The 26,423-nt window shown below is 38.4% G+C and overlaps 1 protein-coding gene across 2 annotated transcripts in view; it reads left to right on the forward strand.

Annotated features, from left to right (window-relative positions):
• SPEF2 (sperm flagellar 2) overlaps positions 1 to 26,423 on the forward strand; it is a 127,427-nt gene that overhangs the window by 29,006 nt on the left and 71,998 nt on the right. Inside the window, exons 8-12 of one of the 2 annotated variants that reach the window (XM_081131169.1) lie at positions 408 to 596; positions 5,388 to 5,575; positions 8,022 to 8,190; positions 24,358 to 24,577; positions 26,095 to 26,243. In XM_081131169.1, the coding sequence (XP_080987295.1) occupies positions 408 to 596; positions 5,388 to 5,575; positions 8,022 to 8,190; positions 24,358 to 24,577; positions 26,095 to 26,243 (915 nt within the window). Of the gene's footprint in view, positions 1 to 407; positions 597 to 5,387; positions 5,576 to 8,021; positions 8,307 to 24,357; positions 24,578 to 26,094; positions 26,244 to 26,423 lie in introns of those variants that run through there. The other variant, XM_081131170.1, reaches the window with a different exon arrangement.

Below are 26,423 nucleotides of genomic sequence, written 5' to 3' on the forward strand. Positions count from 1 at the left end.
TGCATTTGTTTGTACAACTAGCATCTATGTTAAGAGTACATATAGCCCAATCCCACGTTTCTGTAAACATACTCAGAATTGAGAATTATATCCCGTTTATAAAACCTTGAAAACAATCACCTAATTTATTTTTATCACATTTTCAAGGAGGTAATTATTTAAAATAATTGGGAGTTACAAAACCATAATGCTTCTTCTAGATACCAAAAGTATACAATCCTTGTTGGAAATTCCTTGTTTTTATGACTTTTTTATTATTTTTGCCATGTTCAAATTTAAATCAAATGGCAGAAATTGATGCAGATGAATACTATGCCCTTTGCACACTATTTATGTACAGGCTTCTTAGCCAGTGGGAAACTCGGACATGGGCTTGACAGTAATTGGCTCTCCGCTGGTGTCCTCAGGAGGCTTACCGGGAGGAGCAGCTGATCAACCGGCTCATGCGGCAGTCCCAGCAGGAGCGCAGGATCGCCGTGCAGCTCATGCACGTTCGTCATGAGAAGGAAGTTTTGTGGCAAAACAGAATTTTCCGAGAAAAACAATATGAGGAGAGACGACTTAAAGATTTCCAGGATGCTCTTGATCGAGAAGCGGTAAACACGATCTCCCTTAAATATCTTTCTAAGGTTACTTCTGATTCTGTCTACCATGTCCAGGTAAACAAAGCTGAACATGTACAGCTGCCAATCACTGAATGAGAGTTCTTTTCTATATGATCTCTCTAGATTATCTCCCCATTTTAATTTTTGTATAACTACACTGACAGCACATATAACATCTACATCCTATACTCTCTCCCTTTAGTCTTGATTCTACAAATATTAACGCTCATCACCAGCCCTTAAGTCTGCAAGGACACTGATCTTAGTGTCTTCTGCAAGGTGGAATTATCTGGATAATTGCTTCATTCCTCTTTTCTTTTTGATAGTAGTGAAGTAGAATGGATTGAGTGCTATTTGCTTACATTGGAAACGATGTGTTTAGCTAATCTTTCTAAGTGCCTATCTGAAGAACACGCTTGCTGCACAGGCCCAGTTAACCAGGTGCAGGATAGCAAAGCCTTGGTAGCAGGACTGCTCTCCCTGTGAGGAGGGAGAAGCGTTACCTGTCTTTAACTGGGCTGCAACTGGCTGCAGACGGCTGGGACGCTCAGGCCTGCCGCAGCCTCAGAGACCGGCACTGCGAGGTCCTGAAGCACCTGACAAAATTGCATCCCTGCCTCTCACGCGATTACCTTTTCCTCAGGCCAGGTGCCGGCCCCCTGGCACCCTCCCTTTGAGATGGCTGACTTCACAGACTGGACTTACCACCTCCGCCATCGACAGCGGCTAGTACATGAGTAGGAATGAAACGGAATTTGTCAAGGGAACACTCTCACCTTTTCTTTCCAGGATCATCCCCTCAATAAACAAAATCGATTTTAGTCCCTACAGCATTATCATACCACTGCTTCGCTTTTGGGAAAGCAAAGGAAGTTTTTAAATTATTATTTTTTAATTTTTATTGTTCTTGAAGTTCTGTTATTATTTATAGGGGGGTGAATCCTAGAAGTTCCTTTAAGTTTACTAAAAATGCTATAAAGTCTGCTAACAATGTCCGCAAGCTGTGTACAGTATTTCACACTAGTAACATGGATAGAATGGACTCAGGATGTCATGGTCACCTTCTGCTGGGCACTGCTGAGAACACTCTCTGCTTTTCCTCCTGTTTCTCAGACTGCTTAGCTCGGCTTCCATTTTAGGCACGTTCTCCAGTTGTAGCAAAACACTTATTGCCGGGGTCCTTAAAGCTTAGTCCTGGCCGCTCTGCAGACAACCTCTCCACAGCCACGGGGTGTAATTACTGCAGTACCATCGGACTTGGACACTTCTCTCCCTGCCCTCTGCCGTGTGCACCCATATGTCCAGCTGCTTTCCTGGCATCTCTTTTCATCTCAGATACGCCTCAAATCCAACCTGTTAAAGCCAAACGTGTGACCCTTATCCCTAAACTGGTCTTTTTCAACGTCCCATGTTCCAACAGTGGCATTGCCATTTTTCTCAGGTGGACGAGTCCTAAACCTCAGCGCCCACTTGAAGTCTGCCTAATCCTCACGCCCCCACATCCAGAACATCACTAAGCCCTATCGAGTTCACACACTAAATAAGCGTCTCCCAGTTTACCCATTTTCCTCCACGTCTACGCCCCCCGAGTGCACCCCTCTGCAGTGCTCGCCTTCATCTATTTTTAGTGGCCCTGAACAGGCAACCACAGTTGGGCTGTGCAAGAACATGACATTATTTAGGTCTTTCACATCAACCTCAGCTGAACTCCAGCAACTCGCCTCTGCCCACAGAGATGCACAGTGCCCAGGTCGCAGGGCCAGGTCATCAGGGAAACAGTCATTGGGCACAAGCCCAGCCTGCTGCCACCGAGACCTCAGCTGCGCCAGCCCACACATTGCCCGCAGTGCGCATTTTGACGAGGCCCTTCTGGCCTCCGAGTCCCTCACGTCTTCCCCTCTGAGGCTTTGCTGCTCCCGGGAGCTGCTGGGGAGTGGGGTGTACGTCTCTCTTTCTCTCTCATTGTCCTCAGAACCTTTCCCTCTGTCCTCTCCCTCTGAGTAACCTAGATTAATTTGCCTTTGATTTAACCTTTTAAAGTGAGGAGGAGCTGCCAACAGTTCCACCTTTTCTGTCCTGCAGAAATGTCTTCACGCAGGAGTTAAAAAGACTTCTGATTTCTTGGTAGAAATGAAGAAAGGGGAAAATTAGAGAGAACTTATACAAATTGCCTGCCCTTCTCTCATCCCCTCCAAACCATTCTTCATTCTGTAGCCAGAGGAATCCTGTTGCCTCTCAGATTTGACCACTGCCCTCGCCGTAAAGAAAACCCATCCCTGGCTTCCCACCTCATCCCTGCTCCGAACTTGTTCCCCTCCATCCCCTGGACTCTGACCACACTGGTCTGCTCTCAGGTCCTTGAATAAGCCACTTCTACCTTTCCCCCCTTCCCACATGCCTTTCCCTGGCGAATAATCATCTTCCAGAGCCCTGTGCACATGGCTTGTCTAGGTCAGGCTGCCTGATAGACCCTCACACCCCACAACCCTTCCCTAGTGACACTTATCAGAGTGCATAATTATAAATTGATTTGTGTGATTTTTGGATTATGTCTCCCACTGGATGAAAGTTCCGTGAGGACAGGGACCACGTTTGCTTCTGTTTAATACTCTTTCCCCAGGGCTTAGGCCAGTGTCTGGCACAATGAGAGAGAGAAAGAACTGGTGTTTTTCACCATTATTTAGGAATTTTTGTCTGTCTTGTTTTGTTTTTAGATTACATCTCCTAATCTCTTTAAGACAATTGGGTGTTTATGAAGATAGTTTCTGATTTCAAGTTATTGTGCCTACTGTTGTTTTAACAGTAATCAGACACATTAATATGTAACATTTTTTGAGCATTTACTTTGAGTCAAGCATTGAGCTAAGTTCATTACATGCATATATAACTCTCGCAGTGGCCATTTCAAGTAGACACCATCCTTGTCTATGGTTTACACAGAAGGAAAAGGAAGTTTAGAAGCTTAAAGTCACACAACTTCTCAGTGGCATAGCCAGGCGCAGGCCAGGTCTCTCGGACTCCGGAGTCCAAGCCCATGATCTCTGAGAGGACTGCATCCTGCAGACTTCCTTCTGCCTTTCCTTCTTTCCTTCTTTCCTTCTTTCCTTCTTTAGGGCTGCAACTCACTTTGCTGTAATGGGGCAGGGTATTATGGAGGCTTTAGCACAGGGTCGGGGTGGTTGGGTGGGCAGAGGTAGGAGACTCGGTAGCTAGAAAGAAGGAAGAAAGACATAGAAGGAGAGGCGGGGAGGAAGGGAGGCATCACCAGGAGAAAGCTGCTCTGTTCCTGGCACAGACATTCCACTGCTCCCCTCAAGGTTTTGGTTTTATCACATCCTAAATATTTCCAGTATTTACAGGCACTCTGTAGTAAACCAAGCCCATAACCCGTTTTACTGTCCCTTTCCCCATAAAGTCTCTTCTAACTACTACTTTCCAGGCCTCCCTTTCCTGAACTCTTCACATTTCCTGGAGCATGCCATAACGCTTTGTACTTACATCGTTTGCTCCCTTATGAAACGGCCTACAAAACAATACGACAGTAACAAATTCTGATGTGATTCCTCAACCTGCCAAATGTACTGGATTGACTTAGAGTCTGCCCAGCCCAACCCCTTTCCCAACAACAACAAAACAAACAAAACCACAACAACAAAACGAATGAACCTTCTGTTTGGTTCAGTGGACAGTATCGGCCTATTGTCATGCACTTAGCCACATGCGAACAGTATCATGATAAGAGGTATCTGCTGTGACAAGATGGATTGGTTAGTTTTTCCTTTCATGGCAAGTCTTATTAATATCCCTGCTTTGCATTGAGGAGATGGAGGCAGAGGCCCAAGCTCTTTGCCCAAGCTCACGGCTGGTACTTGACTTCTGTACACAACCTGGGCTCAGATTCCATCACAGCTCCATGCAGGCCCAAGTTTACCTCTGTCTTACCCTCCCCGGGTTAAGTTACAGGAGGCAAGTCTTGTTTCTGGAGCATGTTAGCACAAGATAGATTTTCTCACGTTGGTGGTAAGCTGTTTGAAAAGCAGTATTTGGTCGTGCTGAGTTCAGTCTTTGTACTTGTGTGAGGAAAGGGCTTTCTAAACAAAATAATAGTGCAAACCAAGCAGAGGGTAACAGCAAACGGCTTACGTATTTCATTCCTTTCTGCAGAAATAGATGTCTCTGTGAATGAATTCTGTCATTGAACAGCAGCAGATTTTGTTGTCGTCTAAGCACATTTAACATTTGTTGGCAAATGTGTGATATTTTCGGGTCAGTATAATCAAGGGATTTCCAAAATATTTTCTAAGTAGAAATCAGTATTCTAGAACTCTCCCACTAAAGGACATTGTGCAGAGCAGGCATGTCAGGTGAAGGCTTCCTAGGTGGGTGCAGAGAGGCCAGACGTGCCTGGGGTCCGGCACAGAGGTTCTTGTTTCTCTGTGGCCCTGACTCTGACTGTTTAACACCCGTGAAGTCAGGACTTCTTTTAAAACACTTAAGATCCAATATCATTAATCTACATTGGGCTTTCCCTGGTTAACCCACTTTCTCTGTACTCTGTTTTGCTGATAACCTTTAGGGGGAATATTTCCAATTCTGTCTTTGCCCTCATACTCAGTACTTAATGTGTTAAAGTGAAAATGCTCTTTCATTTATTTATTCTTTTCCTGGTGTAAAAGGAGGTTTCATTCTATTTAGAGATTGTTTTGTTATTGAAATGAAGACATTATTTTCTTTTGAATCATTGCAGAGTTACAGTGACTTAAAGTGTCTTTGTCACCTTAGGCTTTGGCAAAACAAGCCAAGATCGATTTTGAGGAACAAGCCATCAGAGAGAGGGAAATTCATGAGCAGATTGCTGTGGAAAGAGCTCAGGCTTGTTACCAAAAACATTATATAATGTGCGCAGAAATTCTGGATCACATACTTGATTTGTGCACTAAAGTAGCCGACTATCGAATGCTGACAAATAAGTAAGTATTGGTTTTTACAGTTAGTACAATAGAGACACCCAGAGAATGAGAAAGGATAGGCTGTAAAGTAGACACTGGGTTGGTAAAAGAGAAAAGTGTTTCATGAAAGAAAGACTGAGAAGTGGGGTCCAGAGTACCTTGATAACCAGAGTACCTTGATAATGGATTAGTTCGCCCCTGACTAGCCTTATTTAATGTATATTTATATGTCTTTTACATTGAAATTTTGTGTCTAAATTCTCTGTAATTTACCAAGACAATATGATAATTTATTTGAAACACTTGGAACTTCTTAGAAGACTGGAATTGTTTAAAGATTATTTTACTAATAATTAATGCAATTTATAAGGATATTGTCAACAAAACAAAAAAAAGTTAAGAATATGCCAACATAAGAGCAAAGGAAAATCTAAATTAAAGTAGAAAGTTGAGAACAAGGGACAAACTGAAACCCAGTTATACAGGCAGTAGTAGATTTGCCAGTTACTACAACTAAGCTACAAATTTTGTCTGAGTTTCCTGGTAGCCAAAGCAAAAGGGAAGCACATAAGTATCATTTCTATGTCAAATAAATGACTTAAAAACCAACTTAGGGAGCACAACTTAGTAGTAAGCTCAAGACTTCCTGTATGTATTAGTTTTGTAACTGTAATATTTCACAGAGGCATACACTAGTCTGTCTCTTACTACTCAAGTCCTGCTTCATGAAACTTAATATAGAGAACATATTGGCTGTATGAAACCACTGTGTTTTCATTTTAAAATATATAAAATTGTAAAATCCCAGATATACTGAAATTATAGAACTTTTAAGGAGGCTTCACTCTGAAAATTTGAGTGTTTTTTAATTGCAGCTGCATACAGTAATTGCATGTGTACAGGGATGGACAAAATTAGGGTTACAGTTGTGAGTACACAAAACAGAGTTTATTCTTGTATTATTTTTTATTGCTTGTTGTATGACTTATTTGTATTACAACTGTAAACCTACTTTTGCCCACCCCTGTATGTTAAGATTTTGTTAGTTTACATCACTAACAAGCAAGATAAACTCATTCTAGTTTCTCTATGTTCTTCACTAAGCGAGATCAGTACATATATTTTAAAGCACCAGGTATATTTTTGGTATCAGCCTATTCATATGAACTGACTTTTGTTAAGCAGCTCTTTAACAAAATTATTAATATTCAGATAGTAGGCTATTAATTCAGTAACTGTGAGATTAAGTGTGGGCAATATATAAGTTGTTGGTGACTTACTTCACCATAGAAGCCAATGACGCTTTAATAATTTTGATATTATTTCTGTACCTGAGCTTATTAATTTCTAAACTTCCATATCTCTGTAAAGTAATCTTTAGCAACCATTAATACTTTATTAATGAAAAACAATATTTTAAGTTGCACCTTTAATTTAAATACTACTTTTTATTGTGGTAAAACATAGAATTTATCATTTTAACACTTTTAAGTGTACAGTTCAGTGGCATTAAGCATTCATATCACTGTGTAGCCATCACCTGCACCCGTCTCCAGGATTTCTCATCAGCCCAACCTGGAACTCTGCAGTAATTAAACAATAGTTCTCCATTCCCTCCTCCCCAGCCTTGGTAACACTGTCTACTTTCTGTCTCTATAAATTTGACTATTCAAGGTAACTTATATAAGTGGAAACATGGAATATTTGCCCTTTTGTGTCTGGCTTATTTCATTTAGCATAATGTCTTCAAGGTTCATCCATGTTGTACCATGTCTCAGAATGGAATACTGTGTTAAGTTGTAATTTCAAGCTCTAGTCCAAATATTTTTGGAAAACTGTACCTGAATCATGTCAGTCCCTTTCCTACCTTTGCCCACTTCATTCATCTTGGAACTGTTTTCCCATTACTCTGTCTGTTTACCTCCTCTAGTCATTCATCAAATTTAAATAGAAATAATTACTGAAAAATAATTTTAAAGGTTACCATATATTCAGTGACAATAAGACAATCACACATTAGATTTTACTGTTGCATATTAATATGAAAATATGTAAACCAACTGGTATTTTAAAGTGGCCTTGGAAGGTGTTCCGTCTGTTCATTTTGCATAGGCGATCACTATTGCCAGAGCATTTAAATGATTTCCTAATATTTCATAGCCATTTAATAAGACAGATGGGAATAAAAAAAAATGTAAGCGTTAAGATAGTGCTAATTATTTTTTTATATATTGTTCTGTTAGTTCACAGTCAATTAGAAAGTTTGAAGAAGCAACATTCATTCATTTACACCTACTAAGTTTCAGACATTTTATTAGCCATTAAGAAAATAATGGCAAGTTTGAATCACTGGTCTCAAACAGTAGACCCTGGGGAATGAATATAATAATAGAAAGACTAAGGTTTGGGGTGTATAATGACTAACCATTGATTCATCCCTATGCTTTTGTTTTTGTTTTTGCTATAGTCTGATTCCATATAAAATGATGCAGGATTGGAAGGAACTGTTTTTTCATGGAAAGCCCATTTATGAGCAAGCCTCTATTAAGGATCTACCAACTAAGCCCTCTACAGAGCAACTTATAGAACTAGAGAAAAGGGACTTGCTAGATAACAGTGATTATGAAGAATATAAGGTACGAACTAATATGGATTAGGGAGAATGCAACATAATAAACATTATGTTAACATTAATTTTGTGACATTATTTTATTTTATTCCTATTAATAAAAATGGGCATTTTATGTTTGTATTTTTCTCTTGGTTTAATTTATATTAAAGTATTAATTTTTAAATGCCTAACTTCTTATAATCTATTATTTGTTACTCCCAGTAAAATTAAGAGTAGTCTAAAAAAAAAAAATCAAACATAATACCTTGTCTGGACAGATAGATTTCAGAGTTCTAAAAATGTTTTTATTCATCAATGTTTTTCTTTGTATGAGCTGTCTACCTTTGCGTCAAAAACCCTTGTTAAAAGGTATTTCTTTAAAAATTTATCTAAATACTATATCGTTCTTGGAGCCAAATAAGAGAGATCTGAACTTTATGAGTCACATACACTCAAATTTTATTGGAAGATGTTTTTTAATGTAGTGGGTGCCACTTGTGCCTCTTTGGTGAGCTGCTGGAAAGCCTTTGGGGTTAGACCAGGGGCCCATTTTTGGCACCGCCTCGTGCTGGCCGTGAGACCGCAGGCAGGCGGTCTCTGACGCCGGAAGGCTCCCTTTCCAGTTTATGAAATGGCAGTAACAACATGCCTACCTTATTTTGTTGTTGTGGAACTGAAGGTAATATGTATTGCACATTAACCAAGGGCCCTGCATGTTGGCTGCAAATAATGCACCTCAGTTTCATGGCTCACCACCCTGCACGCCCGCCCCCGGCGTTAGGAGGGAGGATGTGAATGAACAGCTGTGGGACAGACGTTCAGGGAAGATCCTCAGCAATGGAAGAAAGAATGTTTTTCATAGGTAGGAATATTGAATGAACTCCAGAAGGGCAATGCATGCAGCATGAATAATCCAACACAATCTTTTGGCGAATTCAGCAAATACTCAATGAAGAGTTGGTGAAGGGATGCGTGACGAAAGCAAATAAGTAACAATGAACAGGGCAAAGTGTAAAATACTGCTGATATTTAAAAACTGAAAGAAGATAAGAGTATGAAAAAAGACAAGGAAAGAAAATGAAAGTATAGGAAACTAAATGTATACCATGTTTTAATTGGATGAATCTATAATTGTATTACTAGAAGAACTATTATTGATTAAGAATTGAGTAGAATCTTCTGGCATATGTGCGTATATTTATTTTGTTCGGCTGTAGAATATACTGGAGGTAGTGTGTCAACCTAAAGTGTAAGGCTACAAAATAAAATCCTTTGACACTGTCAAGCTAAGTAAAGGTATTTCTTCCCATTGCAAACTGTCGTTTCATCTGACAGATTTTGCTGATTCATGGAATATTGATTTCTAACTTATCTCTTAAATAGCTCTATCCACTCTATTCTTGTTGTTCTCGTAAATCAGGAGACCTGGTAGTCTGCAGCTTAGCAAAGATTTGTCTTTTTAACTTTCATTCTTGTTTGGGAAAATGTTACCACAGGAACAGGCTGTCTTACCCACATCCTGAAGCAGCTGGTGTGCTTCTCTTGCAGGAAACTGTAAACTTTTGTTAGGAGCATGTGAATGTCTGGCAATGCAGTTGATTGTGTTTATAGCTTTTACTGTGTTTCTGGAAATGAAAATTACCTTAGGATCTCTGATTTGTGTTTATATGCTCTGTTCCTTTTGACTACATGATGAAACTAATATTTAGATGTTAGGATATACACACTGTAAACTATCCTGTTAATCATTCACTATTGCCAGAGCTTCTTCCTCTCTTTGGGATCTTGTTAAATGTTCCTGCATACAAGCAAGAAACAAATGTTTCAATTTGTAAAATATATTATTTGGCTTAAGTCTTTCACAAGATGCAGAGGGACAACACCGCCTGGTTTAGCTTTATAAAGGAAACAGTTGTCCATATTTATCATTGCTAAATTTGCTCAGCCTTTTTAATCCTCAAGTAAATGCATAATTTAGAAATTAATCTTCAAAAGGTTTGCATTCTTAGCATATCTTTTTGATGCCCATAAGCACATTCCTTAAAGAACTGATACCTCCCGGTTTTGAGCCCACACTTCTAAAGCTCTGTTAGAGTAACTATCATGCTTAAATATTTTAAATATTACACCTAAAAATTGGCATAAAACACAATTTTGCTCATGTATGTAGCTGCTAAAAGTTTGTCTCATTTTTTTTTTTTCTTTTTTTAAAATATATCTTTTATGGATTTCAGAGAGAGGAAAGGAGAGGGAGAGAGAGATAGAAACATCAATGTGAGAGAGTCATTGATCAGCTGCAACCCACAACCCAGGCATGTGCCCTGACAGGGAATCGAACCCCGATCGCCTGGATCCTAGGTCGACGCTCAACTGCTGAGCCACACCCGGCCGGGCATGTCTCTTATTTCTTAACACCATTTCCTAAATCATCACATTCCATTTATAGAATGGCTCCGTGAGAGAGCTCTAGTCCAGAAATGGTGTGGCCAGAAATATTCACTTATCAGTGCTGGGAAGGAGGCAGAACAGCATCATGGAACAGCTGGACCCCACTGGGATTCCCAGGCAACTGACAGGACAACAGTGAGTTATTTATGGAGTAGGGAAGAGCCCTGAAAACCCAGTGGACTGTGGGCAGCAGGCTAAGCCAGCAGCCCAGCTCCTCTAGCTCATGGGAGGTGCAGCCTTCACACAGCAGCCAGTGGTTCTCAATTATGCAGTGGACTCCTCCTGGTAAACCCCAGACTTCCCCAAATGCAAACCCTTTTCAGGAAGGCTCCGCCGCAACACACTTGGCAATTGCAGAGCTCTACTGTACATGCCCACAAACAAATTTTAGTTGGCATTCCTCTAATTTGGAAGAAGGGTGTTTTGTATCCAGCACATCATCCATGCTGTTTTAAGTGGTCCAGAGTTTTTAGTTGTTATTGTTTTTAATGAAAAATTACTGTTTAAGTTTATGGTCACTTGAACTTGCTGTGGTTGTTGGGTTAACCCTAGAGTCTATGTTTAATGCACATTTTTATCAATAACACTGTTGGCTTATGATATTCCATTAATTGGACTTTAAGATGTGTTTGTACATATTGTGCTTTAACAATTCATACTCTTGTGACTGCAGCAGATGTATACACACCCATCCCCAGATTTGTTCATCCAATGACATACTGCCAGGTCGTTTTCCACTAGAGAATAGGAATGTGGGACTACATAGACCATGGGGTTGTCTTCGTATGTAAGTCTCATCTGATTTGTTTGACTGGAAGACTCCAGACACTACCTTGTTCTTAAACTCCAGACTTTGGTGTTGACTCGGTGGCTTTAGACTCAGCTTCTGAGAGTGGGCACCCCCGAACACTCCAGCCTAGCTCTTGCCTTGCTCCCTGGCTTCCCAGTGAATGACCCAGTCTTCAGTGTTCATTATTTAATCAAGTTTTCTTATAGGAAGAATACCAATTTGAAGCTTGTGTCACTCAAGTGACATCACTGGATAACTGACACAAGCACAGTAGTAGATTTTAGTAGCAGATGAATGTTAAGGGAATGTAAATAAACCACTTTTAAAATTTTTATTTAAAAAATATGTATTGCATTAGTCAACTCAGGTCGCCATAAGAAAATACTGTAGACTGAGTGGCTTAAAAAATAGGAATTTATTTCTCAAACTTCTGAGAAGTCCAAGATCAGGATGCCAGCAGATTCAGTTTCCTGGTGAGGGCTCTCTTCTAGGCTTGCTGGCAGCCACCTTTTCACTGTGTTGTCACGTGGAGCAGAGAGAGAAAACTTGGGTCTCTTTCCTTCTTAAAAGGACACTACTCTCATATAGGGACCCCCACTGTCAAAACCTTATTACCTAGTTACCTTGCAAAGGTCCCACCTCCAAATACTATGACAGTAGGATTTGGGACCTCAACATATGAATTGTGGAGGGACACAATAGAGTCTATAACATACATGTTTACTTGGGACACTTATAAAATGCCTCAAAGTGCAAGCTCCATAAATTCAAATGAAATGACTGTTACATTGCCTCTTTTGCTCCCTGCTGAGAAAGAAGTCTTAAAATGCCTTATTTTTTTACTATGAAGATATGTTTATATATTCTATTTTGAGGAGTATTTAAAATAGAATATTCTATATATGCAGGAGTATAGCTTACTTTTAAGTTGATAGAGTAAGCAGTTGCTCACATGAAGGAAGTTGAGATAATCTGTCAGACCTTCTACTTTAAAAGTTCTGCCTGCCATTGTACCTGATGCCACACATTATCACTCCTTTGGATTAAGACACCAGAGGCACCTGCTGATACACAAACATTTCCCAAGATAGGTAACAAGAATCATAATCAGCCTTTAAAATAGGAGCTAGGAAAGAAGGTTGGTACTGAAAAGAATATTTCCACTATGAAAAGAATATTCCAAACTATTCTAGTTTGGTGTTTATGTTATGCACTTAATAGCTGTATTTCTCCTCTCTGTTTGCTCAGTTTTGCCTCCAACTCCCTAAGTTCCTCCTGTAATGGCAAGGCTATCTGGCTGGCTTTTTCAGTCTTAGTGGGGTTACCAGTATGCCCTAGAGTACTAATGCATGGTAATTAAACATAGTGATCCTAACTTACAAAGTAGACTATTAATGTATTCATTTTCAAAGGGAGCTATAGTTGCTGTAGGCCTTTGGTTGCCAAGAAGCAAGGCTATCTTCCAACTCTTGTTGCCCAAGAATTTCAGAGGGCTGGAAGGGGTTTGGAAGAGGTCTTATGTCTATGGAGTAGAGGGACTAGAAGGGGAACTTTGGTCATGGGGCCCAAGAAATCTCAAGAAACTTGAATGGATCCAAGAAAGTTTTTGAATTTTGCTATGGGGCAGATGTCTTAGGCTCAGAACCAGGAATTCTCCCACATGGAAGACCCTCCCACCTCTCTGCTCCTGTCCAGTTTCCCAGGCCTGTCAGCCATATACTTTGGTACACTGGACCTAGAGTTGTCTTTGATAAATTGGTCAGTGTTACCTTTAAGCTTTTATGGGGTGGCCTATTTCTCTTTGAGGTATCAACCTTAACAGTGAAACCAAGAAAAAAGTAGCAGTGGTCGGTCATTACTATGAGAGAAGGTATTCTCTGTGGAAATATTTTGTGTGAATTTTGCAATGACAAGATAGAGAGACCAAGTCATAGTGTCTACATGCTTTGTGACATCAGAGAAATTCCAACCTAGTCTATCTCTCTGTTCCTAGCTGAACAATGGCAGCAGATAGGTGAATTCAGGTGTAGAAGCTTCTGGAAAATTTTTTTTTGAGAATCAAAACCATAGAAATGGGTCTAGAAGTGATCTTGAGGGAGACCACTACCTCCCTGATGAATAGAGCATAGTTTGAGCAACTAAGGAATGAAGTTTTCTATTCTAATAAAAAGGGCTACCACCTCCGGTTTGGTGGCCTTTTCACAGGGAGAGATCTGATATAACATCCAGTGTGATGGTGTCCCAAAGGCATTTAGGGGTCAGGAGAAATGCGGTAGCCTTAGTCTTAATTTGTTTCAGACCCAGGCAGTTGTGCTGTAAAAGCATTGGACTAGCTGCACAGCTGCTGTAATTCCCAATATGCTGGGTTCAATGGCCTGGAAAGCCATGGTAGCTTACCAGGGCAGAGAATGGAACCAGGAGTATGGACCTGTCCTTTTGCGGTAAATAAGCTGCTCCACCACGGATCTTCTCCAGAGTCACTGAGCACGTCTGGAATCAAAGTGCTAAGCAGAAGCCCCTGCCCATTGTTTGCAGCTGATTTGTCACTGAATTTGAGCAGCACAGAAATATAAGTTTTCAGGACAGAGGAGCTCTCCAAGTGGCTGAGTTTCAGTTGCTCCTGGTAATCATACCTGCAAGACAAAGTATCAGCCCAGCTGTTCTGTCTGCCTGATATACAAGTAAATGGTAGCTCAACCTTTTTAAAGAAGAAACCTGCCCCTTCTCCCAAGGGCTGAGCTTTCTGAACTTCTGGACTTGTTAGAAGCTAGAGTTGTTGGGTTGCATAGTGAGGTGCCAGGCTCTCTCCAGTGAAGGCCTCTCAGCTTTGACAGTGATCTTCATCACATGCTGATTGATCACGGCCAATTTGAATTTCCCTCCAAAAATAAACTCAAGGTAGATGGAGTCTGTTGCCTGGGTCTTCTTTTGTGATAGGATAAGTTAAACATATCTATTTCCATAGCATTATATCAGGGCAGGTTGGGGAAAGCTACTGCTGGGACAGCAGTGATCAGATTCTGAGTGAAAGCCATTATTAAGATTAGGACCAGGTCTACAAATTTCCTAATGAGCCAGAACTAATCAAGGGATCAGCTGATAGGCATTGGCTATTCACAATTCTGCTTCTAGCCAGAGCAGTCTTCTGTTCAGCATCGCAGGTGAAGTAGAGTTAACCTCTGCCTTTCCCTGCTTACCATGGGCTACGTTTGCACTTCCTGGCAGTGGATAAGGGGTCCCAGCTGAGCACTCTAGCACAGAGGTGCGTGGAGACACACCTCCTCTCTGGAGGTGCTCCTGCCCTGCCAACATCAGCGAGAGGTGTACAGCCCCATGCCCTGAGCTCCTCTGGAGCCTAAAGGCCAGACTGGTAGGAAGGTGTGGCCAGGCAGCTAACCTTGCTGTGCCATGACCGGAGGTCAAGTGACTTAGAAAGGTTGTCAAGCTCACTCAGCAGGGTCAGCTCATCTTTTCAAATTGTTCTGAGACCTTTAAACGAGGCCCCAACACAGAGTCCGCTCCGTGACAACGCCTGGGTGAGGAGTCAGAATTTAGTTGCCCGTCAACTAACTGCCTTCGCGTCTCCTCCTCCTCGGTAAAAGCAGTACAGGGCACCGGCCATCCTCCCCATTGGCACGTGGCCAGGCAAACAGGTCCCGTACAGTGGCCAGGGAAACGTGCAGGGCTGCCAGGTTACATGCGCTGGCTTCCCGTCAGGCAAGGTCCCCACCACCCTTTCTGCTTCTCCTGAGAATCATGGGTAGTTGCCAGGAATGTTAAAGTCTGAGTTACAAATTTAGGCAGTTCCTCCAAATTCCTTTGGGGTTTTGAGTGGCCGGAGGACAAAAAGCCTGGGAAGGAAAGACAAAGAACAGAGGCTCTGAAAGCGACAAAGTTTTCCCTTAGTACTTCATCATGGAGTATGGCTTTTTTTCCGAGTTCCAAATTCCCAAGCACAGTAATTGGAATGTAGCCACTGGCCTTTCCATGTTGAGATTGGTGAGAACCAGACTAGACTATGAAAATGAAGCTGGCAGGTTGGACGCTTCGGCAGAACTGGAACAGAACAGAACTCAGGTTAAAGGCTTGGGAGCAAAGTGAGGAGGCCCCAGGCAGTGACCACAGACCGAGCTGGAATGCCTGCCCCTTATTTTTATCTGCCTGTCATGTGGTACATGGTTGTGTCCGTCTAGTTTCTGAGACCCAAGGCAAATCTCCAGTGAGGAATATGAAATTAATTAGTTCACAAAACAGCTTTCCATAGTGCACCTCCTACATACATACCCATTCACACAACCTTGGGTATAACTAAAAAACTTTCAGGAGAGATACATAGCTGTCCAATGAATTACACCAGTGATTTTCAACTGATGCACCACAAGAATTTTTAAAACATGGAAAGCTGATGATTTAGTCAGGGGCACTGACCTCTTTTCCCTGAGGTTGTCAAATAAAAAATGACAGCAGCCAACACAATAGCCATCCAGTGTGAATGAGTCAAAATTATGCCTATTTTTTTTGTCAGATCAGTAAAAAACATAATATAGTTTTTGGTGTGCCATTGAAATTTAGTAATTAGTTTATTATTAATAATTTTGTGTTTTATTTTATTGTGTTCCATGAGATGAAAAAGGTTGAAAATCACTGAATATTTTAAATGAACTAGTGGATTGTGCCTTGTTAAGACATCATTTTCTGCCCAAGGTGTTTGGGTTTGAGTTAACAAATTACCTCATTTCCCAGTCATTAAAGCTTTTGTTTTGTATACAAATTAGCTATAATTAACTATTAGTCGGTCTAATAGGCCTAAAGTTTTATTGCATTTTGAATAATCATACTTAATGCTATTTAATGAGTTTTTAATAGGCCTGAAGTTTTATTGCATTTTGAATAATCATACTTAATGCTATATAATGAGTTTTTAGTGATTTACATTATGAAAAACATTAAAAAACAGTAAAACAGTAATTGTACAAAAAATTATTTTTGAAGGTACTATATAAGTAAGGAACCCATAACTAAGATCTAAAAGCAATTACACAAGATCTAAAATGGTGAGTAAACTGGATCTTTAAATTATTACCAATTATGAGAAATTGCTCCTAGAATTATGTTATTATTTTAAATATATACCTTGATAAGTTTCTACTCAGTAACTCTCTGGTTTGAGTTAGTGTTAGTATAAAATTAAGAGTTTACTCTTCCTATTTGTAGACATCTAAGAGATAAATCCAAGGTGGTACTTAGACATATGAAGTCAGAACTGAGGGTTCCTGGTATCTTGTCCAGTGAAACATCCTTTATTTTTTTGTTTATCAAACAGTGGATTGAGACTAGATCATGAAATTAATTTATAGGTCATAATCATTATTTTTTTTTAAATGGAAACACAACATAAACAATAGGATGCAATGTTATACAATACAAAATAAAGCACTTTACCAGTAAGTAAAGACAGGTATTTCATAAAACATTTTTTTCTGTTTTACATATACTTGTCCACAAAAACTGGTAACAATGTAAAATGTATTTCTGATGGAGGGCCCATGTGAAAATGTTTGAAAGCCATTGTCTTAGAAGATGCAGTACCAGGGGTAATTATGCTTCAGGAGAGGCTGGGCAGGTCGAGAAGTGCTTACAGGGGTTCAGAACAATAAAAATGGAGATATTTGGTGAAGTGGTTGACCTGGAAGGAAGCCCTGAGTAGCTAAAGAAAAGTCCATCGTGATGAACATAAATATAATGTCCTTTGGAATTTGAGGATTGGTAATGGCTACAACAACCCCTGAGGCTGCAGCTACAAGCCTTAGTTGTATTTCAGATATCGCAGACTGTCTTCTTTTCCTCGCTTTCTCCGGAGTAGTGTGCAAGGAAAACCAGCCATGGTAGGTGCAGAATTAACGCAGCTTGAATGCCTTGGCAGAGTGGAGCTGTGCTGTATCAGCCGCTGTACTCTAAAAGGGACATAGCCTCATTTTGTGGAGCTACTACACGTAGTGTTTCTTGAAGTCAGTTTATTAGAAGCTTCCGCCCTAAGTTTTTGGCCACTGTATTGAGATAACCTGTCTGTTATTGGGTTTTATTCTCTATAGGTAAAAAGGTGGCATTTCAAGGAAACTAGCAGGTGTCAAATACAGTGTAAGTGTTGTAACATCTAAGGAGTTCTTTCTCTTAGGGAAAAAGACATTGTACTGGGTTTCTGAATGCATCAGTAATTGAATTGTAAGACACTTAGAGCCTGCCAGACTGAGAATATCTGGGGTACTTCAGGCCATGTAGATGTTGGTAAAGCCTAGTCATTGATGAAGACAAACACAGGGCTGTGTGTGCTTTCAGACCAGTATCACCACTCTACAAAAGCCACATTCAAACGTCACTATTAAATATCATTGGCATCACCCGATGTTTATTTGTTGAATATTGTGCTACTGGAACTCACATGATTACTGAAGGTTTCCCAAGGCCCAGATTTGGTTAACATAGGTTCACCAAAGTGAACTATATCTCCTCTCTCTTTAAAAGGATAGATGGGGAAGCTCTATTCCCAACTTGGATCTTTAGAAGGGACATTAAATGAGAATGAGGTACTCATGCTCCAGGGGTGATCATGTTCAGAGAAGTAAACAAAACATGTTGAGAAAACCATGCAGCTCCACCAGCAGCAGCATCCAACCACTGGGGCAAATGTAATCAAGGAGGGAATCTAGTGAACTGATCCCATGGAAGATCTTAGGTGTGCCCTTGAAGTGTGCACATTCAAACATATGTTCTCAAGCAGGTGCTCTGTAAATGCTCATGATACTTTTAGCAATGGTTAATAACAAGGGGACCAAGAACAATGACTTATCAGGTTATAGGAAACAAAAGGATATGAAAGACTGGAAGTAACCAGAATCAAAAGTGTAGGTAACCTTGAGTTACCTACAACATAATATAGAGAACCATGTGAGTATATTGGATCCAGGCTGGAAAGTAGATTGTTAGGTCCATGTAATCTGTGAAAGCAGGAAGAATTGGGTAGTACTGTGGTCCCGGGAGTTCAGAATTCAGTTTCTGAAAAGGTCAATGTAGGTCAGTTAATAAAAATAGTATAGTAAAGAAGTTGTGACTTTTAACCAAGGGCAGAGGCTTGTTTACTCTGTTGTAACATCTTGATCTCTGTGTGTAGGTAGACAAGAGTTATTGGTAGATCTTGAGTCTTGCACTTATACCTTCTCAAAAATACATACTGATGATATTTTTACAAGCACAATAAAAATAAAGAGATCTTAATTATTCATCATATATGCATGTCAGTGGACATTAATTAGTGCTGATACCAAGAAGCACATCTGCACACACAAAATGTCTTATTAAAGCAATAGTTTATACCAGGTGATACCTACCTGGTGTTGAGCACTCTAGGCATCAGAGTCCTGAAACTAATAGTTAGATGTCTATTCATAACAACACATGAAGAAGTGAAAATTATATACTTTATATAATTTTTCTCTGGGATAATTTTATAATTATGTAGAATAGGATTTGAATAAAAAATTCTGGTTCTTCTTTAATAAACTAGAAAATCTCTTTAGCTCATTGAAGTTAAACTAGTAATCTTCATTCTGGTATGGATTTACCTCTTTTTCCTATTCTTCTGACCTCCTTTTCACTCATCACGTTCTTGTTCCAACCTGAGATGTTCACCTCGACTTACCCCTTATTCTTACCCTTTATTCTTGGTCTTCAACTGTATTTTTAAGGTGGTTCTGAAACATGTGTCTCACCAGATCCTTGATCTGCTGATCTCCACAGATCAGGTCTCAGTTCTTTTCCTAACCCAGGCGTTCAGTTCTCTTTATGGTCAACATTCTGTCCCATTGTGTTCAGCCACATTCTACAGCTAGTTCAGTAGGGGAAGGGGCCTTACAGCCTTGTGAGGAGGCATGCCTTTCTGATCCAGGTGGTTCTCCTACGAGACAGAATTGTGGCTGCGGTCACGCCTCCTGTGTGCCACTATTGTGTGCCTTCAGCAGCAGCCCAAGAACTTCTTAATTAAGCATTTAAAGTCAGCAGTCACATAGGCTACACAGACAAGCATTTAATTCAATCTTTACTACAACCCCAAGAGATAGATATTATTATCCTGCAAAGATGAGGGAATTATCCAGAGTACAATGCAAGTAAGTAGCAGAACACAGATCATCTGATTTAAGTCCTAGACTGTTTCATTTAGAATTAATTAAATCACTGCAGGACACAAAATCATTAGACATTGGAAACTTTCCACATAAACTTGTCCTTGAAGCGAATTTTATAAGAACATAATTTCTCTGGTTTCTGTTGTTTCATTTGGTTAGTTTCTGATTGGTCGCATTACATAAAATAATCACTTGTCTAATTAGAACTATAGACGATTCTAATAAATGAAAGCAGAAGCAAGTAACCAATCATAATGCAATCAATAACTATGCAGATATTTTCAGTATTTAGTTAATTTTGAACAATGCATATCATTGTTAAGCACAGGGCTTTTAGAAAAACCAAAGGCATTAAACTAAAACAAAATTTTACAAATAAAGGATAGTTTGTATAGAAGTAACAGTCAAATATAATTATATACTAATACATTCCACCTATTTAAAAAAAAAAAGTTACTATGAATACTCTTTTTCTCTTTCTGTTGGTTTATTTGCTTCAAAAGTGTTTCCTTATCTCTTGTGTGGTCACATCAGAAATTCTGGCACCAGACCAGACGACCCATCTATAATATAGCCTTTATCAAATTTGACAATTTATATTCTGAGCAAGCATATTTTATCAGATACTGGATGGAGATGAAAAGAATACCGATAAAAGAAAATGCGAGAACATAGGCATGTATTTATAAATGGCATATCATATATATATACTATAAATATTTGTATATATATTTATATGTATACATTTATATATATTTATATGTGCTATGTCATATATAATATATATTAATATAAATATATATGTGTGTCTTGACATATGGTCAATACAAAGATATATACCCTTCTCCTTAAAAAAAATCTGCCTTATAGCTGTACAGGCAATTCAGACTGGCAGAAGTTACCTGGTGTTTCTTAAAGAAATGTAATGTACTCTGCCCTTTCTTTTTGTTCCCTCTTTGGTTTTCATGAGAGCATATATTGTTGGGAGACTCATTTTTTACCTCCAATGGGCATTGCTCCTGCTACCCCAATTATTTGGAATAAGAAGACTAAGTTAAGATCATTGGGGGCAAGTGAAGTAGAGGAAGTGCTAATATTACTGACCATCCTTCATAAGATCTGGGGAATACCTACATGATTTTAATAAAATCTGATAAGCTGATACGTCTTGGAATTCAGAATTTTATGCACTACCGAAACAATACGACAGGGTTTTCTGAAATTTGAATAGCTTGATAAATAGATTATATGTACTGATTACAAATAATTTTAAAATATAGCAGAAATGACATGTATTTCTACTCTTTGTTTCTGGTAGATTGTGGATGAAATATCTATATAATGAAACTGTCACCTAACCATGTTACTAAATTTGTTTTACATGCATTGAAGGTAATTTTTGAAGCTCTTCATGTGACTTCAGAAAAATACCATCTTACCTAATTTTTCAATCAGCAATTTGAATATAAGTTAAATGCTGTCTTATCTGTTTTGTATATCTTAATTATTTTTATCATTATGACAGTGATATTATAGCAATTTTAGGCACTTTAAAAATTACAATAAAGCAATGTACTAATTTACTCTTCCACCAGTATTGAATGAAAAGTAAGACTAATCTTTCTTTCTGTGTTAGGCAAAATTGTTTTGTTTATTATGATGCATCATTGTTTTATTTGGATATCTTTATTACTATGAATTTGAACATTTCTTCAAAAACCCATTGACCATTTTATTATATATAATCAAATTTATCAGCCTTTTGCTGTGTGGTTTTCATGCTTTAAAAGACCATCCTAGAACACATAAATATTCATCCAGATTTTGGTGCCTTCATGATTTCTTGGTTATATCTTTCATTCTCCTGGAATCTATTTTTATGACAATTGTAAGGAAATCTAACTTTAAAAAAATATGGCCAGTTATTCCAATACCACTTATAAGATGACCATTCTCTGCTAATGTGAAATATAAACTTGATTAGGTGCTAAGTTCTTACATATACTGAGCTGTGTTTCTAGAATTTGTGTTTTTGTGCCGTGGATATTCTGTTTCTGCAGCTCATTTTGTGCATTATTCTAGAGTGCTTTAAAATCTGGCAAGGCAACGTTCCCTTATTACTTTTCTAAGTTTTTAAATGAATATTTTTATTCATTATGTTTTTTCCTCTGCTTTAATTTTGTAAACATTTTTCATCTCGCCCTTTAGGGGAACAAAAATGACACTAGCACTTTTGTTGTCATTACAGTCAATCAGATCACTTTGGGGAAGAATTAAATGGTTTATAATTCTGAAGCTTTTTAACTTACTCTTTATGCAAGTCGTTTTTCTAATACTCAGTAGAGCTTTGAGGCTTTCTATATATAGGCTCTTTATATACTTCTTGTCAGTTTCAATTTTTCAAATAGCTTTTTATCGCCAGCCAATAGGTTGAGTCGTGCTGAGTAAGCAGGCAGAAAATTACTCAGACTATGTTGGGTAGTTCAGTGAGTCAGGAGGCAGGTTTTAGAAGCAGGCTGAAGGGTAAACTTGCAGGGGGGCTGATCAGAACCCACAGAGCAGGCCTGGGGAGAAGCCGTCACACAGCCGCCTCTGAGGAGCAGCATTTCAGGTCGCAGCAGCCCCCCGACGCCAGCAACTCCACAGCAGCCTCCGCTTCTCTGCAGACATTGCAGCGTCTTCTGTTTTCTTATTTGCATTGTTCAGAACTTCCAGATTAATGTGACTATCAGTGCTAATGATGAGCCTCTTTTTTTCATTCCTGCACTTAAGGGAACAATGTATCGTTCATTTTTGTTCACCACTACATGTCGGTCCTGAGAGCAGTGGGAAAGTCATCTTCAATTCATTGCATATTAAGGGGTCTGCTTTGTTTTGTTTTAATTTTATATATATTTTTTCTCATCAGACTTTTATCAGATGCTTCTTGGTTGAAATGATCATACGCTTTTTAAAAAATTTAGCCCATTAATGTGATACAGTAATAGGTTTTCTAATGCTTCTCTTTCCCCGTGTTCATGAAATAACTCAGATTTAGTCATCGTGAGACAACTTCAAGGCAGTAGAGAGGCAGAGAGCATATGTTCTGGGATCTGCCTGCCTGGGTTTCAGGCTGGGCCCTGCCATTACTGTTTGTTGTGAATGCAGACAAGAAATTTAGCTTCTGTAATACTCAGGTGTTTCTTCTGCAGCGTTGGAAAGACAGTAATGCTTCTGTAAGAGTTGTGTGAGGATCGTGTGAGCTAATTCATGAAAACAACAGTACATGGCACATAGTGTGTAATAAATGTCAATTAGTGTCTTTATTGTCTCTTAATATAATGCTGATTTTGTTAATATTGTAGGCATGATTCTTGCAAAATATTTCCAAGTGAGGTTGGCTTGCAGTTTTCTTTTTGGATGCTTTTTTTGTCAATTATTTTTGATACCTTTTTGGTGTCGGGGTTATGCTAGTTTTGCCCGATGGACTGGAAAGCTTTCTATTTTCTTCCATTTTCTGGAAGATTAAACAACATTTACATTTCTGTTTAATTAAGGAATGCAAATTTTTCATAATGGTCTTTAAGTTTCCTCTAGATGTAATTCTTTGACAACTTATTCATTTCATTTACGGCTTTCATCTTTCAAATGTTCCACTTAAATTAATTTTAATCATTTTTACTTTCCTAAAATATCATTTTACCATATAGTAATAAATTCAAATTTATTATCGTAGAGTTGTACATAATATTTTCTTAAAGATTTTTGTCTCCTTAAAATCTGTTACTTTCTTCCTATCATGTTACAAAGTTGAAACTTGCTATTCTTCACCTTTGTTCAGAACTAGTAACAATTTCATTATCAGGATTAACATGGACAAATTCTAGAAATATATCAATAAAAGGTATCTTAATAATTTGCTCTTTAATTTATCAATTTCTATTTTTATGAGTCCCTTTTTATTTTTTAAAATTTATTTTAAAATTATTTTTCCTATTTTAATGCTTAGTTTATTTATTTTCCTTCTTTTTAAATTTTAAGTCAAGGCATTTTATGCTAAGGAACTGTGAATTTTCCTCTAAATACAATTTGATCCCATCCCATATCTTTAATAAATTTATTGTTTTAATGTTCTTTTTGGACATTTATACTTTTAGCTTCTTTTTTCATCAAGAATTATTCAAAAAGAATGCTTTTAGTTTTTAAGTATTTATATTTTTCATATCTTTTAAAAATCAATTTCTAGTTTTATTACACAGAGCTCAGAGAATGTGGTCTGTAGTTTATTTTTCTTCCCCTCTAATTTATCATTTCAACAAGAAACCTGAAAAAAATTGGTAGTTTAAACACAGACTTAGGAGTTAAATATAGATACCATATTGGGCATGAAAGTTTTCTTTTATCTTTCTTACTTTAAAATAGCTTAGTAATTGCATAAGATAGCAGATAAACTATTACTGTCTTTTATCTGCTTACTGATGATAGTATCAATTTAAGTATCTTAATGCTCAACCTGGGGTATAATTTATCTTGGTTAACTCAATATGCCTACTTTTATAAACTGTTATGGATTTTAGAGTTGGTTTTTTACTTTTATGTGGGGAGTTCATGTTTTTGCTCTCTAATATGAAAGTATACATGTTATTACTCATTTATGTAATACAATTATCTAAAGTATTGATTAGCTTTTGTTTGCTATAATTTGGATTTACCTTCAATATTCAAATTTCTTATATGCTTAAATTCCACTTTCAAGAGTATTTTTGTTTTGTTTGTTTTATTGCTATTTTCACAGAACATGGTTGGGGAGTGGGCCTTACCAGAAGAAATGGTTGAAAATTTACCGCCCCCTAACAATCGCATATTGGGCCATGTGACTCACAGACTAATTGAAAAATCTCTTCCCCCTCAAGTTGAATCAAAAGTACCTGAATTACCTTCCTTTGCTATTAAAGGCTGCTTATTGGGGAAAACATTTAGTGGAAAAACTACTGCTCTAGAGTCTCTACAGAAAGGTAGAATTTCTTTCTTTTTATATTTGTATTTATTGGATTCTATTAACATTGACTGTAGCTGCAAATGGCTATGTCTGTAGAAAACATACATGAAGGTCTGCAAATATAGTAGGGAAATCTATCATCAAGGATTTTATAATAGAATGATCAAATAATTTATTTCCAAGGCAGACACTTAGGAATATAGAGTCACAAACTGTGACTGTCCCAGGCAAGCCTGGTTCTATGGAAATGCTATATGATGATGATGCATAGAATACATAGAAATAACAAGCCTTAAACTTTTCCTCAGAGATTTTACTTACTTTGCCAATAGATGAAATAAGATGTTAATAATTTGTCACAAATGCAATAGAAACCCACTTAAAATTGTAAATATTTTAATTCTTTATATTCTTTGAGTTCTCACTCTTGCTTGAATAGGCTTTTGACTTCTTCTGTAGAAGCTCTTTCAGTTAGAAGCAAAATCACAGGTTTCCATTCTTTCAATTAGTTTTTATTCATTGATAAGATATCATTATGCTTTTCACTGGAAAGTTCAAAATTTGCAGTATCTATCTTGTACCATTTCAAGGCAGAGAAGGGTAGGTCATTTTGAGACATTTAAAAGACCTCCTTAAAAAGCAACTTGACAAAATTACAATGAGACACCACCTCATATCCACTAGAATAGATGAAGTTTTTTTTAATGGAAAATAACAGGTGTAGGGGAGGGTGTACAGACATTGGAATATGTTGCTGGTGGGAATGTAACATGGTACAGCCATGGAAAGCAGTTTGGTGCTTTCTCAATAAGTTAAACAAAGAATTACCATAGGACCCCAGCAATTCCACTGCCGGTTATATACCCAAAAGGGTTAAAAACAGGTGTTCCTAAAAGAAAAGAACAACCTTTCATAGGAATACTCAGAGCAGCACTCTTAATAGACAGAAATTGGAATTTATTCAAATGTCCATCACTTGAGGAATGGATAGCAAATATGGTACATCCATACAATGGAATATTATTTACCCCATAAAAAGAGTGAAGTGCTGATACATGCTACAACACGAATGAACCTTGAAAACATGATACTAAGTGAAGGAAGTGAGACACAAAAGGCCACATATTGTATGATGCTACTGATACGAAATATCCAGAATTGGCAGATCCAGAGACAGAAAAGAAATTCGTTGTTGCCAGAGCCAGGGATACCATGACAGGAAGGGACTGCTTAGTGGGTACAGGGTTTCCTTTTGGATTGATACAAATTTTCTGGAACAAGATAGTGGCGAAGGCTGCGCATTATGGTGAATAACCTAAATACCTTTGAAGTGTGTCTTGTAGAATGGTTAAAATGATTAATTTTATGTTCTGTGAATTTTAACAATTAACAATAATAAAAAAGCAGATTGATCCAGAAAACAGTTCTAGGGGGCCCTAAAGAGGGTGTGAGAGGGTGAAAGCAGCATAGAGAGACAATGATGTCCGTTTCCTAAATGAAAAGCTGTCAGTAAAGCTGCCCTTTGCACTTTAGACTTTCCTGTCCGGGTACTTTCTATCGATACTCTTCTCCAAGAAGCTATCCAGGCATTTCATGACAATGAAACAGTCAGTAAGGCCCCTGAAATTCAGAATGAAGCCGAAGAAAAGTCCCTACCGGACCCGCATAGGACCGAAAGCCAGGCAAGCGTGATTTTAGTTATTTTTCTTGCACCTCGTGTATGAGATTTGAAGCTAGGTGGAATCGAAGAGATCTCGTAGACCACAGATTGGTGAACTTTTCTGTAGCGGTCCCAAGAGTAAATATCTTAGGTTTGTGGGCCAACAGGCTGTGATTGGGATCCCAGGTTCTAAATCCAGTAC

The sequence above is a fragment of the Miniopterus schreibersii genome, assembly GCF_964146895.1.
Source record: "Miniopterus schreibersii genome assembly, chromosome: 3".
Taxonomy (NCBI): domain Eukaryota; kingdom Metazoa; phylum Chordata; class Mammalia; order Chiroptera; family Miniopteridae; genus Miniopterus; species Miniopterus schreibersii.